The sequence below is a fragment of the Leucoraja erinacea genome, chromosome 6 (assembly GCF_028641065.1).
Source record: "Leucoraja erinacea ecotype New England chromosome 6, Leri_hhj_1, whole genome shotgun sequence".
Lineage (NCBI taxonomy): Eukaryota > Metazoa > Chordata > Chondrichthyes > Rajiformes > Rajidae > Leucoraja > Leucoraja erinaceus.
Genome location: NC_073382.1, coordinates 82,596,267 through 82,618,696, shown reverse-complemented (window position 1 = coordinate 82,618,696; position 22,430 = coordinate 82,596,267). Strand labels below are relative to the sequence as shown.

Sequence of the window (22,430 nt, the reverse complement as noted above, 5' to 3'; positions counted from 1 at the left end):
TCCATATCCTTAAACCCGCGATTCCAGCGGGAGAAGTCGCCGTTGCGGAGCTCGGAAAAGCGGTCTCCCACCAGGGACTTGGAGCTCCCGATGCTCCCGTCCACCGGGTCTGCGGTCGGTGCCTCCGAACTCCAAAAGTCGGGTCGCAGCCGCACGCCACCACAGCTCTTCCCGCTCCGAAGTCGGCCAGCTCCGCGATGTCAGTTCCGCAGGCTCTGCAACTGGAGCCCTCAGGTTAGTCCCGGCCGGAGGTCGCCGCCGGCTCCACGATGTTAGGCCCAACTACATCCAAGACCCGACAGGGAATAGTCGGGTCCCCACACAGGGAAGAGATTTAAACGGTTTCCCCCACAGCCCCCCCACCACTCCCCCACATATACACAGCTAAAAAAATTAAAATAAAAACTAACTCAAGACATACATTTAACAAGACAAAAATAAAAAAAGACAGACGACTGTAGTTGGGCCGCTGCCATTAGGCGCCGCCACTAACACTTACAATACAATACTCACTAACACTTAATATGTTGTTACAATAACAACATTCAAAATACACCTTGGTCCAACTGTATTCATGTATGGATATGAAAGGATTAGAGATATGGGCCAAACGCGGGCAGGTGGGACTAGTGTAGATGGGGCATCTTTGTCAGTTGGGGGCCTTGGGTCGAAGGGCCTGTTTCCGTGTTGTGTGACTCTTGCTCCAGGTGTGTTTGCTCCTGTCACCTCTACTGCCCAGGTGCAGGTACAGGGAACACCACCACACACAGGCTCTCTCATAGAGTGATAGTGTGGAAACAGGCCCTTCGGCCCAACTTGCCCACACCCGCCAACAATGTCCCAGCTACACTAGTCGCACCTGCCCGCGCTTGGTCCATATCCCTCTAAACCTGTCCTATCCATGTACCTGTCCACATGTTCTTAAAACGTTGGGATAGACCCAACGTTAACTACCGCCACCCACCATCCTTTGTGTGAAAAGGTTACCCCTCAGATTCCTATTAAATCTTTTCCCCTTCACCTTGAACCTGTGTCCTCTGGTCCTCTATTACCCTACTCTGGGCAAGATACTCTACCCGATCTATACCCCTCATTGTCAATGAAACCAAACCCTGGAACTCCCCGTCCCAACAGCACAGAAGCAGACCATTCGGCCCATCAAGCCCATTCCACCAATCAACAAGATCGTGGCTGATGCTTCAGTCAGTACAGTTTAGTTTATTGTCACGTGTACCTAGGTACAGTGAAAAGCTTTTGATGTGTGCTAACCAGTTAATGGAAAGACAACACATGATTACAATCGACCCATTCACAGTGTATAGATCCATGATAAGGGAATAACGTTTAGTGGAAGGTAAAGCCAGCAAAGACGGATCAAGGATAGTCTGAGGGTCACCAATGAGGTAGATAGTTGAGGACTTCTCAGCAGCAGTAGGTACACCTCAGGGTCAAGACATACTGGCCTTGTCCACAACCCCAACTACACACAGCAGTCCCTGGCTGCATCAAACTGCGGGCTGATGATGGAGATGCTGGAAGAGGAGCCAGAGATAGAGGCCGCTCTGCGGAGAGAGGGATGGGATTGTGGGCCTGGGTTGTGGTCCCGGGTTGTGGTCCCTCTCCCTCTCTCTGCACGGGGAGTGTGTGACGGGGCGGCGGGGAAGTGTTGGGCCTGATAGTGCCGGGCAGCTCCAGGGAAACCACAGCCGGCGATCCGGGGGTCTGTCCAGCAGGGACGGGTGGGTGGGCTTAGGGAGGTACCAGTGGATGGGAAGGGGGTCGTTAGGGTCAGGTTGTGGGACCGACAGCTCTGCCCCCAACGTTGTCAGTTGGAGAGGGAGCAGAGGATGGAGGGGAGGGGGGTGGAGAAGGGGAGGGGTTGGGGGGGTCTGGGAGAAGGGGGGGTTGGGGGTCTGGGGGAGGTGATTGTGGGGGAGAAGGGGAGGGGGTTGGGGGTCTGGGGAGGGGATTGTGGGGGGAGAAGGGGAGGGGGTTTGATGAGAAAAGGATGGAGGGGGACGAGGGGACAATACATGGAGGGTGGAAGATGAGGGGAGGACACATTCAGTCAATCAGGGATCTCCACACATTCTGTGCTGATGAATGAAGCCACTGAGAGACCCCCCCCCCCCCCCCGACCCTGACCCCCCCAACAACACCCCCCGCCCCGCACCGCACCCCCCCGGTACTACTCGCCCCCGTCCCCGGCTGCGGATCGCGGCCACACTCCCCGGCCCGGCGGACTCAGACTCAGACTCAGACTCACGGTGCGGGCGCTCCCGGGCCGGGCAGCGGGGCGGTGGCCTGGATGGGTCGGCCCCGGACTCCGGCGCTGCTGCGGGACCGAGCCGCGGGTGGAGGGAGGGTGCGGGTGCGGGTCCGGGGCTGGGTCGGTGCCGGGGGTCGGGTGCGGGTCCGGGGCTGGGCCGGCGGGGTGCGGGGCGGGGGGACTGGGGACGGGGTCGGGCGGAGCCGCCGCTGACTGCGGGCAGCTGACGTCAGGGGCTGCAGCAAAGCGCCGGCTCCGAGAGGAGGAGCAAAGGGTGGAGAAATCCGTCTCCCCACCCCCCTCTCCTCCCCTCCCCCTCTCCCCCTCCCCTCACTCTCTCCCCATCCTTCCCCCCGTCCTCCCTCTCCCTCCCTCCCCTCTCTCACCCCCTCTCTCCCTCCCCCTCCCCTCTTCCCCACCCTCCCGCCCCCCCCCCCCCTCCCTCCCTCTCCCCACCCCCCTCCCTCCCTCCCTCCCTCTCTCCCAACCCCCTCTCCCTCCCCTCCCCTCTCCCCACCCCTCTCCCTTCCCATCCCTCTCCCTCCCCACCCCTCACTCTCCCTCTCTCCCCACCCCTCTCACTCTCACTCCCCCCCCCCTCTCTCCCTCTCCCTCTCCCCACCCCCCTATCTCTCCCTCTTTCCCCACATCTCTCTCCCTCCCCATCTGGTACCTGCCTTAACACCCTTCTCTGGCATTAAGGGTCTCGACCCAAAACGTCACCCATTCCTTCTCTCCAGAGATGCCGCCTGGGCCGCTGAGATACTCCAGCATTTTGTGTCTATCTCCAGCATCTGCAGTTCCTTCCGACACAGCCCTCCTCTGGTAGCTCGTTCCATAAACCCACCAAGTTAAAGTTACCCCTCAGATTCCGATTGAATCTTTCCCCCTTCACCGTACACTCTGCTATGGTGTTTCCAGGGACCATGGCTGCATGTATGTGTGTGTCTGTAGATGGAGTGCAGGAGGATGAGGGGTGATCTTGTAGAGGTGTACAAGATCTTTACATCGGGTACGTGCGTGGTGTCTGGTACCCAGAGGAGGGGAAGCAAGAATCAGAGGACACAGCTTGAAGGTGAGGGGAGAAAGATGACGGGAAGCTGAGTCAAATGTTTCACACTTGAGCTGAACCAGCTGCCGGACGAGGTATTTGAGGCAGGTACTATCATGTTATCAATATGTTGTCAAGCTGGACTGGATCTGAGCTTTAGGGAGAGGTTGGGCAAGCTGGGACTCTATTCCCTGGAGCTCAGGAGGATGGGGGCTGATCTTATGGAGGTGCACAAAATCATGAGAGGAATAGATCGGGTAGATGCACAGAGTCTCTTGCCCAGAGTAGGGGAATCGAGGACCAGAGGCCATAGGTTCAAGGTGAAGGGGAAAAGATTCAATAGGAATCTGAGGGGTAACTTTTTCACACAAAAGGTGGTGGGTGTATGGAACGATCTGCCAGAGGAGGTAGTTGAGTCTGGGACTATCTCAATGTTTAAGAAACAGTTAGAGAGGTACATGGATAGGACAGGTTTGGAGGGATATGGACCAAACTAGTGTAGCTGGAACATGTTGGCTGGTGTGGGCAAGATGGGCCGAAGGGCCAGTTTCCACACTGTATCACTCTATGACTCAGTGAAAACATTTAAAAAACATTTTTCTGAAGAGGATGTTAGGAGGTTGCAGGGTGACCTGGACAGGTTGAGTGAGTGGGCAAATGCGTGGCAGATGCAGTATAATATAGATAAATGTGAGGTTATCCACTTTGGCGGCAAAAACAAGAGGGCAGATTATTATTTCAATTAGGTTAGGTTCGGTAAGGGGGAGATGCAGAGAGACCTGAGTGTCCTTGTACACAAGTCACTGAAAGTTGAAGTGCAGGTACAGCAGGCAGTGAAGAAAGCTTTCAAGTTCAAGTGAGTTTATTATCATGTGTTTCTGATAGGACAATGAAATTCTTGCTTTGCTTCAGCACAACAGAACATAGTAGGCATTGACTACAACACATGAATAAATAAACTAATAAAGTGCAAATAACAGATAATGGGTTATTAATGTTCAGTGTTTTGTCCAAGCCTGGTTTAATAGCCTGATGGCTGTGGGGAAGTAGCTATTCCTGAAACTGGTCGTTGCGGTCTTCAAGCTCTTGTACCTTCCACCTGAAGGTAGCAGGGAGATGAGTGTGTGGCCAGTATGGTGTGGGTCTTTGATGATACTGCCAGCCTTTTTGAGGCAGTGACTGCGATAAATCCCCTCGATGGAAGGAAGGGCAGAGCCGATGATGGACTGGGCAGTGTTTATTACTTTTTGTAGTCTCTTCTTCTCCAGGGCGCTCAAGTTGCCGAACCAAGCCACGATGCAACCGGTCAGCATGCTCTCTACTGTGCATCTGTAGCAGCTAATGGAATGTTGGCCTTCATAACAAGAGGATTTCAGTATAGGAGTAAAGAGGTTCTTCTGCAGTTCTATAGGGCTCTGGTGAGACCACATCTGGAGTATTGTGTACAGTTTTGGTCTCCTAATTTGAGGAATGACAACCTTGTGATTGTGGCAGTGCAGCGTAGGTTCACGAGATTGATCCCTGGTATGGCGGGACTGTCATATGAGGAAAGATTGAAAAGACTAGGCTTGTATTCACTGGAGTTTAGAAGGATGAGGGGATACCTTATAGAAACATATAAAATTATAAAAGGACTGGACAAGCTAGATGCAGGAAACATTTTCCCAATGTTGGGCGAGTCCAGAACCAGGGTCCACAGTCTTAGAATAAAGGGGAGGCCATTAAGACTGAGGTGAGAAAAAACGTTTTCACCGAGAGAGTTTTGAATTTGTGGAATTCCCTGCCACAGACGGAAGGCCAAATCACTAGATGGATTTAAGAGAGGGTTAGATAGAGCTCTAGGGGCTAGTGGAATCAAGGGATATGGGGAGTAGGCAGGCACGGGTTAGATTGGGGACGATCAGCCATGATCACAATGAATGGCGGTGCTGGCTCGAAGGGCTGAATGGCCTCCTCCTGCACCTATTTTCTATGTTTCTATGTTTCTAGGCTGGTGAAGAAACACATCTGCGCCTTCCTCCCTCGGAACATGGACCCGTTGCAGTTCGCATACCGTCCGAACAGATCCACAGACGATGAGGTCTCCCAGGTCTTGCACACCGCTCTCTCCCATCTGGACAGCCAGAAGGGGGGCTACGTGAGGATGCTGTTCATAGACTACAGTTCAGCCTTCAACACGATAGTCCCCACCAGACTGGCTGGGAAGCTAATGGAATTGGGGCTCAACACCTCCCTGTGTGCCTGGGTCCTGGACTTTCTCACCGCCAGGCCCCAGGTAGTCAAGATGGGAGGGAATACATCGAAGTCCCTCACCCTGAGCACAGGATCGCCCCAGGGTTGCGTCCTCAGCCCCCCATTGTACTCACTGTACACACATGACTGTGTGACTAGGTTCAGCTCCAACTCAATAATTAAGTTTGCTGATGACACTGTGGTGGTGGGCCTGATCTCAGACAACGATGAGAAGGCCTACCGGGAGGAGGTGGCTGGTCTAGCACTCTGGTGCCAGGATAACAGCCTCCTCTTGAACATCAAAAAATAGAGTCCCAGCTTGCCCAACCTCTCCCTAAAGCTCAGATCCAGTCCAGCTTGACAACATATTGATAACATGATAGTACCTGCCTCAAAAAGGAGCTGATCATGGACTTTAGGAGGGCACATCATCCGAGGACGTACACTCCATTGAGGATAAATGGGGATCCTGTGGATAGGGTGAGCTGTTTTAAATATCTGGGAGTCCACATCTCCGAGGATATGACATGGGCATCACACGCCTCAGCACTCGTGAGTAAGGCAAGGCAGCGCCTTTACCACCTCAGGCAATTGAGGAAATTCAGAGTGTCTCCGAGGATCCTCCAGTGCTTCTACGCAGCGGCGGTGGAAAGCATCTTGTCTGGGAACATTACCATCTGGTTGGGGAATTGCTCTGCCCAGGACAAGAAGGCTCTGCAGAGAGTAGTGCGTTCGGCCGAACGCACTATGGGAACTTCACTTGCCCCCCAGCAGGAACTATACATCAGGAGGTGCAACTCCAGAGCCAACAATGTCATGAGAGACCCCTTCCACCCCTGCAACGGACTGTTCCAGCTGCTACGGTCAGGCAAACGCCTCCGTTGCCATGTGGTGAGAACGGAGAGGTTGAGAAGGAGTTTCTTCCCAGAGGCCATTCGGACTGTAAACGCCTATCTCACCAGGGACTAACTCTACTGAACGTTTTTCCTTCCATTATTTATTATGTAAAAGAATATGTGTGTTATGATTGTGTTTATAGTTTGGTTGTTTGTCTTTTGCACAAAGTCCGCGAGCATTGCCACTTTTCATTGCACTGCACATCTCGTATGTGTATGTGACAAATAAACTTGACTTGACTTGACTTTCTATGTTACATGGATAGGACAGGTTGAAAGGGATATGGGCCAAGTGAGACGAGTGTAGGTGGGGCATGCTGGGCGGATGGCCTGTTTCCATGCTCCAAAGTACTTGGACAGAAGTGTAAGTGGGCTGATTAGTAAGTTTGTAGTTTGTAGAAGGACTGAGACGAGGAAAAACTTTTTCACCCAGAGAGTTGTGAATCTGTGGAATTCTCTGCCTCAGAGGGCGGCGGAGGCCGGTTCTCTGGATACTTTCAAGAGAGAGTTAGATAAGGCTCTTAAAGATGGAGGAGTCAGGGGATATGGGGAGAAGGCAGGAACGGGTACTGATTGTGGATGATCAGCCATGATCACATTGAATGGCGGTGCTGGCTCGAAGAGCCGAATGACCTACTCCTGCAACTATTGTCTATTGTCTATTGAATGGCGGTGCTGGCACGAAGGGCTGAATGGCCTACTCCTGCACCTATTGACTATTGTCTAATCCCAACAAGCATCCTGGTTAAATACTACTGCACCCTCTACAAAGCCTTCCTGCAATGGGTGGCCACGATTATGTGACCTTGCTGATTTTCAACAGCTGTAATCAGACTTGCTGACTTTAATCCCTTTGATTTCCCTAACAAGAGCAAGACTATTGGATTAAATTACATTTATTTCAATGCCAGAGGACTGACAGATAAGGTGGATAAACTTCCCATTCCCTCCACAGATGCTGCCTGACTTACGGAGTTCCTCCACCACTTTTTGTTTTGTAGTATCCACTGGTCTCCAGTCCAAGAAATTGGCTCTGGAGAGGGTCCAGAGGAGGTTTACAAGAATGATCCCAGGAATGAGTGGGTTAATAGATGATGAGTGTTTGTCGGCACTGGCTGGAGTTTAGAAGGATGAGGGGGAACCTCATTGAAAGTTACAGAATAGTGAAGGGCCTGGATAGAGTGGATGTGGAGAGGATGTTTCCACTAGTGGGAGAGTCTAGGACTAGAGGTCACAGAATGAGAATTAAAGGACATTCAGAGGAGGCATTTCTTCAGTCAGAGGGTGGTGAATCTGTGGAATTCTTTGCCACAGACGGCTGTGGAGGCCACAAGTCGGTGGATATTTTTAAGGCAGAGATAGATAGATTCTTGATCAGTACGGGTGTCAGGGGTTATGGGGAGAAGGCAGGAGAATGGGGTTAGGAGGGAGAGATAGATCAGCCATGATTGAATGGCGGAGAAGACTTGATGGGCCGAATGGCCTAATTCTGCACTTATGACCTTATGACAAGCATCCAAAGGTTCCACATGAAGCCTGGAAAGTTAGATCACGTTGGAATCCAGGGAGAGCTGGCTCATTAGATTCAGAATTAGTTCCATGATAGGAATGCAGTTTCTTGGACTGGAGACCAGTAAGTACTGCAAAACACAAGGTGCTGGAGGAAGTTGGGAATTCAGGCAGCATCTGTGTTTACAATGATTAGTGGTGTGCCTCAGTGGTCTGCATTGTCCCCTTTTGCATAGCATGTAGAATAGAAAAGTAGGTGCAGGGGTAGGTCATTCGACCCTTCGAGCCAGCACCGCCATTCAATCATAGCTGATCATCCAAAAACAGTACCCCTTTCCTGCTTTTTCCCCTTTTCCCTTGATTCCTTTAGCCCTAAGAGCTAAATCTAACTCTCTCTTAAAAACATCCAGTGAATTGGCCTCCACTATAATCAACAATTTGGATGAGAACGTACAAGACATGGTAAGATTTACAAGGTTGTTGTCAGGACTCAATGGCCTGAGTTACATAGGGAGAGGTTGGGCGAGCTCGGACTTTATTCCTTAGAGATTCGAGAGTGGGGGATGATCTTAGAGGAGTATGAAATCATGAGGTGTATTGGTAGGATGAATGCACAGAATCTTTTATCCCAGGTAGGGGAATCAAGGACTGGAGGGCACAGGTTTAAGGTGAAAGGGGGAAGATTTAATAGGAACTTGGGCATTTATTTCACACAGAGGATGGTGTTTATATGGAACGAGCTGCCTGGGGAAGTAGTTTTAAGCAGATGCAAGAACAACATTTGGACAGATGCATGGATAGGAAATGTTTAGAGGGATATGGGCCAAACGCAGGCAGATGGGACTAGCATAGATGGGGCAACTTGTTCAGCAGGGGTGAGTTTAGTTTGGAGATACAGCGCGTAAACAGGCCCTTCGGCCCACCGAGTCCGCACCGACCAGTGATCACCCTGTACACAAACACTATCCTACACACTAAGACAATTTACAATTTTTACCAAAGCCAATTAACCTACAAACCTGCACGTCGTTGGAGTGTGGGAGGAAATCTAAGCACCCGAAGAAAACCCACGCGGTCACGGGGAGAACGTACAAACTCCGTACAGACAGCACCCGTAGTCAGGATGGAACTCGTGTCTCTGGCGCTGTGAGGCAGCAACTCTGCTGCTGCGCTGCCGTGTGGGGCCAGAGGGCCTGTTTCTGTGTTCTGTGACAACAGTTCCCTGTTAATACTGATCTCAGTGAGTTCCTCTCTCTCACTTGGGCCCAAGTCTCACTGTTTAGGCAGTTATTGTGAAGTGTGAATTGATTGGCCTTGGCTCTTCCTTGTTCCCCACATGACAGGAAGAGACCAAAGGTTTCACTTCATAGTTACACCAGAACGTTAGTGGCCAGGGTCATAGAAACATAGAAAATAGGTGCAAGTAGGCCATTCGGCCCTTCAAGCCTGCACCGCCATTCATATAACCATATATAACCATATAACAATTACAGCACGGAAACAGGCCATCTCGGCACTACAAGTCCGCGCCAAACAACTTTTTTTCCCCTTAGTCCTACCTGCCTGCACTCATACCATAACCCTCCATTCCCTTCTCATCCATATGCCTATCCAATTTATTTTTAAATGATACCAATGAACCTGCCTCCACCACTTCCACTGGAAGCTCATTCCACACCACTACCACTCTCTGAGTAAAGAAGTTCCCCCTCATATTACCCCTAAACTTCTGTCCCTTAATTTTGAAGTCATGTCCTCTTGTTTGAATCTTCCTTATTCTCAAAGGGAAAAGCTTGTCCACATCAACTCTGTCTATCCCTCTCATCATTTTAAAGACCTCTATCAAGTCCCCCCTTAACCTTCTGCGCTCCAGAGAATAAAGACCTAACTTAATATGAATAAAGACCTAATTCAATATGATCATGGCTGATCATCCAACTCAGTATCCTGTACCTGCTTTCTCTCCATACCCCCTGATCCCTTTAGCCACAAGGGCCACATCTAACTCCATCTTAAATATAGCCAATGAACTGGCCTCAATTCCAGAGATTCACCACTCTCTGTGTAAAAAATGTTTTTCTCATCTCAGTCCTAAAATATTTCCCCTTTATCCTTAAACTGTGACCCCTTGTTCTGGAATTCCCCAACATCGGGAACAATCTTCCTGCATCTAGCCTGTCCAACCCCTTAAGAATTTTATAAGTTTCTATAAGATCCCCCCTTAATCTTCTAAATTCTAGCGAGTACAAGCCGAGTCTACCCAGTCTTTCTTCATATGAAAGTCCTGACATCCCAGGAATCAGTCTGGTGAACCTTCTCTGTACTCCCTCTATGACAAGAACGTCCTTCCTCAGATTAGGAGACCAAAACTGTATGCAATACTCCAGGTGTGGTCTCACCAAGACCCTGTACAACTGCAGTAGAACATCCCTGCTCCTATACGCAAATCGCCTTGACCCCAGATCTCCCCACCCTCCAGAATGTCCACCAGTCGCTTGCTTGGACAACCCTTGACCCAGGCACCAGGGAGGCAACAGACCACGTGTATGAAAGGAACTGCAGATGGAGGTTTACATCAAAGATAGACACAAAGTGCTGGAGTAGCTCAGCGGGTCAGGCAGCATGTCTGGAGAGAAGGAATGGGTGGCGTTTCGGGTCGAGACCCTTCTTCAGTGAGAGTGAGGGGAGAGGGAGGCATTGAGTGGTTGAAGGGTAAGGTGTGAAAACGAGAGATCGAATGGGACGAAGTGCAAGGAAAATGTAGGATAGATCATTGTTAGGGGGGGGGGGGGGCTGACGCCGAAGAATACAATCAGTAAAATCTAATCAGGAGGACAGTGGGACTACTCGGAGGACTAGGGGTGGGGGAGGGACAGAGAGAGAGAGAGGGAAAGCAAGCGTTACTTGAAGATAGAGAAGTCAACATTAATACCGCTGGGTTGTACCACCTCTGCCACAGCTCTCCGCTCACATTGGTTGGGGTGGGTCCTCCTCCCACCCGCCCAGTAAACCCACGTCCTCTACCTGCCCACCACCGTTGCGTTTCACACAATGACCCACGGAACACAACCTGGCGGCAGGAACTCCAGATGTTGGTTTGTACCGAAGTTAAGACACAAACAGCTGGAGTAACTCTGTGGGTCGGGCAGCAACTCTGTAAGGATTGCTGCCAGACCCGATGAGTTACTCCAGCTGTTCATGTCTATCTACAGAACAATGCAGCACTGAAACAAGCCCTTCGGCCCACAATGTTGGTGCTGGACATACCAAGATAAACTGATCCACATCCTGCACGTCGTCCACATCCCTCCAATCCCTGGCGCCTATTTGAGAGCCACTCTCGTCTCTGCCTCCACCACCACCGCTGGCAAGACCCGACATAAGACCAGCCCTCGTCCTCCTGCACTCTGTTGGCCAACTGAGGAATAAAGTCTTAACCTCCCCAACCTGTCCCTGTATCTCAGGCCCTCGAGTCCTGGCCACGTGTGTGACGGTTACAACAAAAATGCTGGAGAAACTCGTTTAAGAAGGAACTGCAGATGCTGGGAAATCGAAGATACACAAACGTGCTGGAGAAACTCAGCGGGCGAGGCAGCATCTACGGAGCAAAGGAATATGTGACGATTCTGGTCGAGACCCTTCTTCAGACTGATGTGTGTGTGGGGGGGGGGGGGGGGGTGAAGAAAGGAAGAGGTGGTGACAATGAGAGAGTGGGCTATGGGAGAGCTGGGACGGGGAGGGGAAGGAGGGAGATAGCAGGGACTGCCTGAAATTGGAGAAGTCTATGTTCATACCGCTGGGGTGATGTGTGTGTGGTGCCAGGCAGGGCGTACCTGTACCAGCAACACCTCTCCTCCCCTGAGCTTCCTACACGTGGTCTGTTGTCACCCTGGTGCCAGGGTGAAGGGTTCTCAGATTAGGCAGCTGGTGAATCCTAGATGAATCCACTCCCCGTACAAGCTGACTCCAGGAGTGGAGCTGCAATGTGGAGACAATGGTCACATTGTGCCTTCACACACAGACACTCAGCTCTGACTCACACACACCACCCACACAACAATGATGTATCACGCTACACTCCCACAGTCAGGCGGATGGTCCTTGCTCAGCTGGAACAGAGGGGCGAGTCCCTGCCCCTGGCTCTGGCCATTATGGCCTTTCGCGGGTCCAGGCAGCGGGCGGCCGATGGTCACCCCACAGTCGGCTGCCTGCCCCTCTTCCCGGCCGATGTCCGTGCCCGCGTGTCCCTGGAGAGGGGACACACAAGCGGTGTCCACAAGGACTTTGGAAGTCGGTGAACACTGGTCGCCGCGGGGGGGGGGCGAGTGTATCGCTGATCAATATGGCGATATATTAATTTGATGACTGTATTGTTTGTAATCTGCCAGTACAGGCAGCCTTTGGTCGTGTTACCACTCGGCAGTGTTGTTTGTTTCCAATAAAAGCATTTTGTATTAAAAAAAAACACAAAACAAAACTGCCCTGGTTCAGGACAAGACCCAAGAGAGCACGGATAGGTGACGTTTCACAGAGTGCTGAGTAACTCAGCGGGTCAGGCAGCATCTATGGAGAACATGGATAGGCGACGTTTCACAGAGTGCTGGAGTAACTCAGCGGGTCAGGCAGCATCTGTGGAGAACCTGGATAGGTGACGTTTCACAGAGTGCTGGAGTAACTCAGCGGGTCAGGCAGCATCTGTGGAGAACATGGATAGGTGACGTTTCACAGAGTGCTGGAGGAACTCAGTGGGTCAGGCAGCATCTGTGGAGAACATGGATAGGTGACGTTTCACAGAGTGCTGGAGTAACTCAGTGGGTCAGGCAGCATCTGTGGAGAACATGGATAGGTGACGTTTCACAGAGTGACATTTCACAGAGTGCTGGAGTAACTCAGTGGGTCAGGCAGCATCTGTGGAGAACATGGATAGGTGACGTTTCACAGAGCGCTGGAGTAACTCAGCAGGTCAGGCAGCATCTGTGGAGAACATGGATAGGTGACGTTTCACAGAGTGCTGGAGTAACTCAGCGGGTCAGGCAGCATCTGTGGAGAACATGGATAGGTGACCCACACCACCCTGGCCACGCTCTCATCTCGCTGCAACGATCAGGCTCTTGAACGACACCAACTAAACATCGAACTTGGTTGCACTGAGGAATTCCGTGTTTTTGTTGTTTTTAAAAGCTTTTTAGTTCATTTATTGTGTTATCTGTCAGCGCTGTGTTTACAGAGCGTTGTGCTGCAGCCAGTAACCATTTCGTTGTTCTGTTTCGGTCTCTATGACAATGAAACATATCGACTCTCCACCCCACCTACTGCCCGCGGGTCTGGGCCGACCCGGTACTGGGCCTGGGGTTCAGGGCCGAGGTGGGGTATGTGGGGCCGGGATGGGGTATGAGAGGCCGGGGGTGGGGGCACAGGGGCCGGGGGTGGGGTATGAGGGGCCGGGGGGTGGGGTTCAGGGCCGGGGGTGGGGTATGTGGGGCCGGGGTGGGGTATGGTGGGGCGGGGTGGGGTATGAGGGGCCGGGATGGGGCACAGGGGCCGGGGTGGGGTATGTGGGGCCGGGGGATGGGGCACAGAGGCCGGGGTGGGGTATGAGGGGCCGGGATGGGGCACAGGGGCCGGGTGGGGTATGAGGGGCCGGGGTGGGGCCCAGAAGGGGGCAGTGAATGGTCAGGGTTCACTGTGGCTGGGGGGCGAGTCCTTGGGGGTCTTGTTCTCGCTGAACCGCTTGAACAGGTTGCTGAAGAAGCCCGGCCCTGAACTCTGGGTCGGGGCCCGCTCTGGCTCCGCCCCGGCCTCTGACCCTGACCCTGTCCCACCCTCTGCTCCGGCCCCTACTGCGGCCCCTGCCCCGGCCTTGGCCGGCTTCTTGCCGAAGATGCTGGAGATGGTCCAGGGGGCCGGCGACTCTTCCACCCGCTCCGGCTGCTCAGCTGCCGGAGGCTTCACCCTCCGGAGGGGGGAGGTGGAGGCGGGGCGCCGAGGGGTAGTGGGGGGAGGGGGGTCCCTGAGAGGAGGGGCCCCGGGTGGGTGGAGCTGGAGGACGAGGGCTTCCTGCGAGGGACGCGATGGTGGAGGAGGAGGGGGTATTTGTGGAGGGGGTAAATGAGGAGGGTCCCTGAGATGAGGAGGGGGTGGAGGAGGGTCTCCTGGTGGAGGTGGAGATGGAGGCGCTGGGGGAGGGGGGGTGGAGGAGGGTCTCCTGGTGGAGGTGAGAGATGGAGGCGCTGGAGGTGGAGGGTGTGGAGGAGGAGGGGGTATGTGAGGAGGGGGTGGAGAGCCTCCGGACGCGGGCAGCCCAACCCCGCCGAGCGGCAGCGGGAACAGCCGGCCTATCCGTCGAGAGCCACCGCCGGAGGTTCGGCTTGGCCCGGGGCGGGGAGATGGCGGGGTCGGGGCCCTGAGGCTCCGGGACAGCGGCCGGAGGAGGGGTCGGTGGTGAGGGGCCGCGGGGGCGGGCCGGGGGAGAGGCGGGGGGTTTGCCCGGAGCCACGGATGGAGCCGTGTCCGGGGGGAGCGGGGGGGCCGAAACCAGGGTGAGGGTCCAGGGCCGGGTGGCGAAGTGTCCGGGGGTGGGGGCCCGTGGGGAAGGGCTGGGGCCGGGGTTGGGGGCCCGCGGGGAAGGGCTGGGGCCGGGGTTGGGGGCCCGCGGGGAAGGGCTGGGGCCGGGTTTGGGGGCCCGCGGGGAAGGGCTGGGGCCGGGGTTGGGGGCCCGCGGGGAAGGTCTGGGGCCGGGGTTGGGGGCCCGCGGGGAAGGGCTGGGGCCGGGGTTGGGGGCCCGCGGGGAAGGGCTGGGGCCGGGGATGGGGGCCCGTGGGAATCCAGGGGCCCGTGTGAATAAGCTGGGGCCACGCCTGGGGGAAGGGAGCGGGGACGGGCCCGGGCCAAGGTTGAAGCCGGGGCCAAGGAGACGCGGCCCGGCTGCTTCGGACCCCCGGCCGCCCGGCGGCCCAACAGCCGCTCCGAAACCTCCCGCAGCAGCCGCGCCTCCTCCGGCCCCCCATCCGCCGGCTCCCCCGCTGTCCCCGAGACCCCCGCCGGGAACTGCCGCAGGGAACGGCTCCGGGGAAGCCGCCCGGACGCCGGGCCCGGGCCGAGGGTGGAGTCCCCGCCGAGCAGCAGCGACTCGAGGCCCCCGACACCCAGCTCCCGGTGCGAGCAGCTGGCGATCGACAGGCGCTTGGCGGCCGCTTCCTCCCGCTGCCGTCTCCGCCGCTCCCCAGCCCGGCGCTGGCGGTTATCCTGGGAGAGAGTGGGTGGGGGTGGGATAGATAGAGGGGGGGGGGCAGGGGTGGGGAAGGGGTAGACAGGCAGCTGTCAGTGAGTTCGGTCCCAACCAGTCTCAGGTCATTGCTCCTCCCCACTATCACCCCCCCCCCCCCGTTCCTGCTCTCCTCCATCTCCTACCCCCCCCCCCCTCATCCTCCACTCACTTCCCCACTCGCCCACCCTTCCTCTCCCTCACCCCTTCACCTTCACCCACCCCCCACCCTCACCCACCCTCTCCCTGCTCCTGCCCCCCCCTACCCTCCTCACCCCCCCCCCCCCTCCCCCCCCCCTCCCCCTCACCCCCTCACTCAGACCCCCCACATCCCCTCCTCCCCCCCCCCCTCACCCCCCTCCCCCTCCTTCCCCCCCCTCCCCCTCACTCACCTCCCCCCTCTCCCCCCTCACCCACTCCCCCCTCCCCCACTGGCCCCCTCCCTCCCCACCTGGCCCCCTCCCTCCCCCTCACCCACCCCCTCTCCTCACTCACACCCCCCACCCCCCCCCACCCCCACCCTCTCCTCACTCACACCCCCCCCCCACACCCCTCCCCCTCACCACACCCCCCCTCACCTCACTCACACCCCCTCCCCCTCACCTCCTTGGCCTTGAGGAACTTCTCGCCGAAGACGGTGAAGATTCTGCAACATTCCTCCAGTTGGAAATGCTGCTGCTCCTCACACAGGTAGTTGGCCAGATCACAACTCACGGCCCGCAGCTCCTCCAGTGCAGCCTGCAGCCGCTGTAGCTGCTCCTCCGCACCCTGGAGGTCAACACAGGCCCTGTGAACCCTGAACCCCAATCCCTGAATCCCGACCCTCCACACCCTGAGGGTCAACACAGGCCCCGTGAACTTTGAACCCCAACCCCTGAACCCCAACCCTCCGCGCCCTGGGGGTCAACACAGGCCCTGTGACCCCTGAACTCCATCCCCTAAACCCCGACCCTCCGAACCCTGGGGGTCAACACAGGCCCCATGACCCCCTGAACCTGCACCCCAACACCTGAACCCTGACCTCTGCACCCTGCAGATCATTGCAAGTGGCTGTGACCCCCAACCCTTGGGCCCTGATCTCTGACCCACAGACTCCTTGACCATTGGAGCTCCGGGGTGGGCTTTAGGGAGGAGGAGAGGCTGGGCGAGCTCCCCTTGGAACTGAAGCCAAAGCTCCTGGGATAATGAAGGGCACGACAGGGTGGGCTTCCCTGAGAGGGGGGCACCCACAGCACAAAGGTTTGCAGTGAGGGTCAGACACAGGGGTTGCCAGGGTTAGGGTTAGGAAGGGTGTGGAGGGCTATGGGACGGCATGGGTCAACTTACATGGGCATCTTGGTCAGACACGGACAGGTCCAAGCGGGGGGGAGGGGGTGCTTTTTGGGAGGGGTCTTTGCAGTGAGCCCTGAATGTGGGGAGGGGGTTATAGCTGGGCCAGTCAATGCCGTGACCTCTGTTACTGGGGAGGGGGGCTTACAGCTGGGTGCGGTCCGTATGGTGACCCCTGAACTCACCTGGATGAAGCCCACCATCTGCTCCCGGATGTCCGGCAGTTTGTGGACGCTCCCTTTGACCATGGCCAGCTTCTGCTTCAACGTCTCAAAGTCTCTCTCCGTTTCCTGCTGCACAATCCTTCAGGAGGGAGGGTCTTCGTCAGAGGCAGCATCGTGCAGAGTCACCGGGGGGGGGGGTTAATAACCGGGGAGAGGGGGCAGCCCAGACCTTCACACAAACCAACTTCCCTTCCATTGAGCAACCTCCCTAGGCAAGGCCAGCAGCAGCATCAAGGAGCATTCTCACCCCCAGCCACTCCCTCTTAGAAACATAGAAAATAGGTGCAGGAGTAGGCCATTCGGCCCTTCGAGCCTGCACCGCCATTCAATATGATCATGGCTGATCATCCAACTCAGTATCCTGTACCTGCCTTCTCTCCCACAAGGGCCACATCTAACTCACTCTTAAATATAGCCAATGAACTGGCCTCAACTACCTTCTGCGGGAGAGAATTCCAGAGATTCACCACTCTCTGTGTGAAAAAAGTTTTCCTCATCTCGGTCCTAAAAGATTTCCCCCTTATCCTTAAACTGTGACCCCTTGTTCTGGACTTCCCCAACATCGGGAACAATCTTCCTGCATCTAGCCTGTCCAACCCCTTAAGCATTTTGTAAGTTTCTATAAGATCCCCCCTCAATCTTCTAAATTCTAGCGAGTACAAACCGAGTCTATCCAGTCTTTCTTCATATGAAAGCCCTGACATCCCAGGAATCAGTCTGGTGAACCTTCTCTGTACTCCCTCTATGGCATGAATGTTTTTCCTCAGATTAGGAAACCAAAACTGTATACAATACTCCAGGTGTGGTCTCACCAAGACCCTGTACAACTGCAGTAGAACCTCCCTGCTCCTATACTCAAATCCTTTTGCTATGAATGCTAACATACCATTTGCCTTCTTCACTGCCTGCTGCACCTGCATGCCTACTTTTAATGACTGGTGTACCATGACACCCAGGCCTCGTTGCATCTCCCCCTTTCCTAATCGGCCACCATTCAGATAATAATCTACTTTCCTGTTTTTGCCACCAAAGTGGATAACCTCACATTTATCCACATTATACTGCATCTGCCATGCATTTGCCCACTCACCCAGCCTATCCAAGTCACCTTACAGCATCCTAGCATCCTCCTCACAGCTAACACTACCCCCCAGCTTTGTGTCATCCGCAAACTTGGAGATGTTGCATTCAATTCCCTCGTCCAAATCATTAATATATATCGTAAATAGCTGGGGTCCCAGAACTGAGCCTTGCGGTACCCCACTAGTCACTGCCTGCCATTGTGAAAAGGACCCGTTTACTCCTACTCTTTGCTTCCTGTTTGCCAGCCAGTTCTCTATCCACATCAATACTGAACCCCCAATACCGTGTGCTTTAAGTTTGTAACTTAACTTAATGTTTAAGTTTAACATTTTCCCATCTCCTCCCCTTTCTGCAGAGACCGTGCCCTCCACAACTCCCTGGTTGACAAATCCCTTCCCACCCAAACCATCCCCTCCCCAGGTACCTTCCCTTGCAACCATAGAAGATGCGGCACCTGCCCCTATACCTCCCTCCCTCACCTCACATACACTCTCTCACACACACACACACACACACACACACACACACACACACACACACACACACACACACACACACACACACACACACACACACACACACACACACACACACACACACACACACACACACACACACACACACACACACACACACACCGTGAGCAGCTCTGTCCCCACCTGGAAGCGGGGCCAATACTCTCGAGTTTATTCGGGAAATCCAGCAGCTTCGTGTCGTTCTTTTCCACTTCCTGTAAAATAATGATTCAAAATTGTGGACAGTGATTGTCACCCCCCCCCCCCCTCCCACTGCACCCCTCCCCCACAATCATCCCTAATCAGTACCCCGTTCCTGCCTTCTCCCCATATCCCCTGACTCCGCTATTTTTAAGAGCCCTATCTAGCTCTCTCTTGAAGTATCCAGAGAACCGGCCTCCACCGCCCTCTGAGGCAGAGAATTCCACAGTCTCACAGCTCTCTGAGAAAAAGTTTCCTTGTCTCCGTTCTAAATGGCTGACCCCTTATTCTTAAACTGTGGCCCCTTGTTCTGGACTCCCCCAACATCGGGAATATGTTTCCTGCCTCTAGCGTGTCCAAACCCTTAATATTCTTATATGTTTCAATAAGATACCCACTCATCCTTCTAAACTCCTGCAAATTTCTCCCCTCACACAGACACTCTCCCCATTATTAAATACTCACCCCCCCCCCCCCTACACCCCCACAGACCCCCACCCATATGCACCACCCACCCATATATCAATGCCCACCATTATACACCCCCACATATACACCCCCACCCATATGCACCACCCACCCATATACACATCACACCCATATATATGCCCACCATTATACACCCCCACATATACACACCCCCCATATACACTCCCCCCCATCCCCCCTTCCCCCCCCCCCCCCCCCCCCCCCCACACCGTTACGTTGAGCTCACCATGACGACAAAGTGCATGAGGTTCATTCCGGGTTTGTTGGCACGAGTGTCCACCAGCTTCAGTAGCGACGTCATCTTGTAGCCAAACGCGTTCCCCGCGTACCCGCCCTGTAACCAGGGAGCACCCGTCACTGTGGCCCCTTCCCCTGTGATGGTCAGTGTGGGGCCCCCCAGGGTGAGGGTCAGATTATCCCCAGGGTGTTGGTCAGTGAAGTGAGGGACAGTGTGTGTGTGGGTCAGTGTGTGTGTGTGTGTGTGTGTGTGTGTGTGTGTGTGTGTGTGTGTGTGTGTGTGTGTGTGTGTGTGGGTCAGTGTGTGTGTGTGTGTGTGTGTGTGTGTGTGTGGGTGTGTGTGGGTGTGTGTGTGTGTGTGTGTGTGTGTGTCAGTGTGTGTGTGTGTGGGTGTGTGTGTGTGTGTGTGGGTCAGTGTGTGTGTGGGTCAGTGTGTGTGTGGGTGAGTGTGTGTGTGTGTGTGTGTGGGTGTGTGTGTGTGTGTGTGTGTATATGTGTGGTGTAAGTGTATGTGAGTGTGTTGGTGTGTGTGTGGGTCAGTGTGTGTGTGGGTGAGTGTATGTGTGTGTCAGTGTGTGGTGGTGTGTGTGTGTGTGTGTGTGTGTGTGTGGTGGTGTCAGTGTGTGTGTGTGGGTGTGGGTCAGTGTAGGACTCACTGCGTTCATGTGGTTACCGGTCCTCAGCACGAGATACAGGACTGTGCGCAGCTCCTCACAGTGCAGGATCTCTGCAGATCACAGAGAGAGTCATGGGGGGGGGGGGGTGGGGGGTAAGGGGACGAGGGGGGGAGACGGGGACGCTGGGGGGTTACCACGGGGGGGGGGGGGGTCGTGGAACCGAGGGGGAAGGAGTGGGGATTGCGGGAGGTGTGTTGCCGGGGTCACTCATGGTGGGCAGGGGGTGGGTGGGGCTAGGGTCAGCGTGGGGTTACGGGGGGGTCAGCATGGGGTTACGGGGCAGGGTCGAGTTACAGGGGGTCAGGGTGGGGTTACTGGGGTCAGCGTGGGGTTATGGGGGGTCAGGGCGGGGTTACTGGGGGTTATGGGGGTCAGGGCTGGGGTACGGAGGTCAGGGTGGGTTACGGGGGGTCAGCGTGGGGTTATGGGGGTCAGCGTGGGGTTATGGGGGTCAGGGCTGGGTTACGGAGGTCAGGGTGGAGTTACGGGGGGGTCAGCGTGGGGTTATGGGAGTCAGGGTGGGGTTACGGGGTCATGTTTGGGTTAAGGGAGTCAGGGTAGAGTTACGGGGGGTCAGCGTGGGGTATGGAGGTCAGGGTGGGGTTACGGGGTCAGGGTGGGGCTACGGGGGTCAGGGTGGAGTTACAGGGGGTCAGACTCACCTCCAGCCGCCTGGGTCAAGGTGCCGACGGCTACACTGAGCGACGCCAACAAGGGGCCGAACTCCTCCCGCAGCACCAGGCTGTCCAGCAGCTCCACATAACTGGACAGGCCAGAGGGCAAGGGTCAAACCCCACTGAGACCCCTACGACCCCACAGTCGCTACCCCCACACATTCTGAGACCCCCCTCCCCAACAGCGATCCTTCCCCTCACACACACAAACCCCCCCCACCGGGCGTTTCCCCCCATCCCCCAACCTGGGCACGTGGACAAGGAGCAGCATGAATCGATCGGCCTCACACAAAAGGCCCGGGTCCCCGTCGAACGCCCGCAGCTTCTTCACCTGCGCAGCGAGAGAGAGAGAGAGATAGAGAGAGAGAACGGTCAGTTACCCGGCATGGCACAGTTCACACCGACCGGGCCCACGCCAGCCCAGTGACAGGGTCCAGGGCCCAGCCCAAAGACAGGGCCCAGCCCAGAGACAGGGCCCAGGCCCAGAGACAGGTCCCAGGGCCCAGCCCAGAGACAGGTCCCAGGGCCCAGCCCAGAGACAGGGCCCAGCCCAGAGACAGGTCCCAGGGCCCAGCCCAGAGACAGGGCCCAGACCCAGCCCAGAGACAGGGCCCAGCCCAGAGACAGGGCCCAGCCCAGAGACAGGGCCCAGGGCCCAGCCCAGAGACAGGGCCCAGGCCCAGCCCCGAGACAGGGCCAAGCCCAGAGACAGGTCCCAGGGCCCAGCCCAGAGACAGGGTCCAGGGCCCAGCCCAAAGACAGGGCCCAGCCCAGAGACAGGGCCCAGCCCAGAGACAGGTCCCAAGGCCCAGCCCAGAGACAGGGCCCAGGCCCAGCCCAGAGACAGGGCCCAGCCCAGAGACAGGTCCCAAGGCACAGCCCGGAGACAGGGTCCAGGGCCCAGCCCAGTGACAGGGTCCCAGGGCCCAGCCCAGAGACAGGGCCCAGACCCAGCCCAGAGACAGGGCCCAGCCCAGAGACAGGGTCCAGGGCCCGGCCCAGAGACAGGGCCCAGCCCAGAGACAGGGCCCAGGCCCAGAGACAGGGCCCAGGCCCAGAGACAGGGCCCAGACCCAGCCCAGAGACAGGGCCCAGCCCAGAGACAGGGTCCAGGGCCCGGCCCAGAGACAGGTCCCAGGGCCCAGCCCAGAGACAGGGCCCAGGGCCCAGCCCAGACACAGGGCCCACCCCAGAGACAGGTCCCAGGGCCCAGCCCAGAGACAGGGCCCAGGCCCAGCCCAGAGACAGGGCCCAGCCCAGAGACAGGTCCCAGGGCCCAGCCCAGAGACAGGGCCCAGGGCCCAGCCCAGAGACAGGGCCCAGGCCCAGCCCAGAGACAGGGCCCAGCCCAGGGACAGGGCCCAGGCCCCGGCCCAGAGACAGGGTCCAGGCCCCGCCCAGAGACAGGGCCCGGCCCAGAGACGGGGTCCAGGGCCCGGCCCAGGGACAGGGCCCAGGCCCAGCCCAGAGACAGGGCCCAGCCCGGAGACCGGGGCCAGGGCCCAGCCCAGTGACAGGTCCCAGGGCCCAGCCCAGAGACAGGGCCCAGACCCAGCCCAGAGACAGGGCCCAGCCCAGAGACAGGGTCCAGGGCCCGGCCCAGAGACAGGGCCCAGCCCAGAGACAGGGCCCAGCCCAGAGACAGGGCCCAGGCCCAGAGACAGGGCCCAGGCCCAGCCCAGAGACAGGGACAGGGCCCAGGGCCCAGCCCAGTGACAGGTCCCAGGGCCCAGCCCAGAGACAGGGCCCAAGGCCCAGCCCAGAGACAGGGCCCAGCCCA

The 22,430-nt window shown here is 56.3% G+C and overlaps 2 protein-coding genes across 2 annotated transcripts in view; both read right to left on the bottom strand.

The window, feature by feature from the left end:
- The window catches only part of LOC129698352 (tripartite motif-containing protein 3-like), a 43,427-nt gene extending 40,881 nt beyond the window's left edge, over positions 1 to 2,546 (bottom strand). Inside the window, 1 exon segment of the mRNA XM_055637448.1 lies at positions 2,267 to 2,546. The gene's annotated coding sequence lies outside the window, so the exon portion shown is untranslated.
- LOC129698446 (FH2 domain-containing protein 1-like) overlaps positions 2,189 to 22,430 on the bottom strand; it is a 31,285-nt gene continuing 11,043 nt past the window's right edge. Inside the window, exons 4-13 of the mRNA XM_055637592.1 lie at positions 20,896 to 20,981; positions 20,639 to 20,739; positions 19,956 to 20,026; positions 19,289 to 19,396; positions 18,517 to 18,587; positions 16,736 to 16,853; positions 15,825 to 15,989; positions 14,187 to 15,202; positions 13,642 to 14,078; positions 2,189 to 2,505 (exon numbers count right to left, since the gene is read on the bottom strand). Coding sequence (XP_055493567.1) covers positions 2,189 to 2,505; positions 13,642 to 14,078; positions 14,187 to 15,202; positions 15,825 to 15,989; positions 16,736 to 16,853; positions 18,517 to 18,587; positions 19,289 to 19,396; positions 19,956 to 20,026; positions 20,639 to 20,739; positions 20,896 to 20,981 — 2,490 coding nt within the window. The remainder of the gene's footprint in view (positions 2,506 to 13,641; positions 14,079 to 14,186; positions 15,203 to 15,824; positions 15,990 to 16,735; positions 16,854 to 18,516; positions 18,588 to 19,288; positions 19,397 to 19,955; positions 20,027 to 20,638; positions 20,740 to 20,895; positions 20,982 to 22,430) is intronic.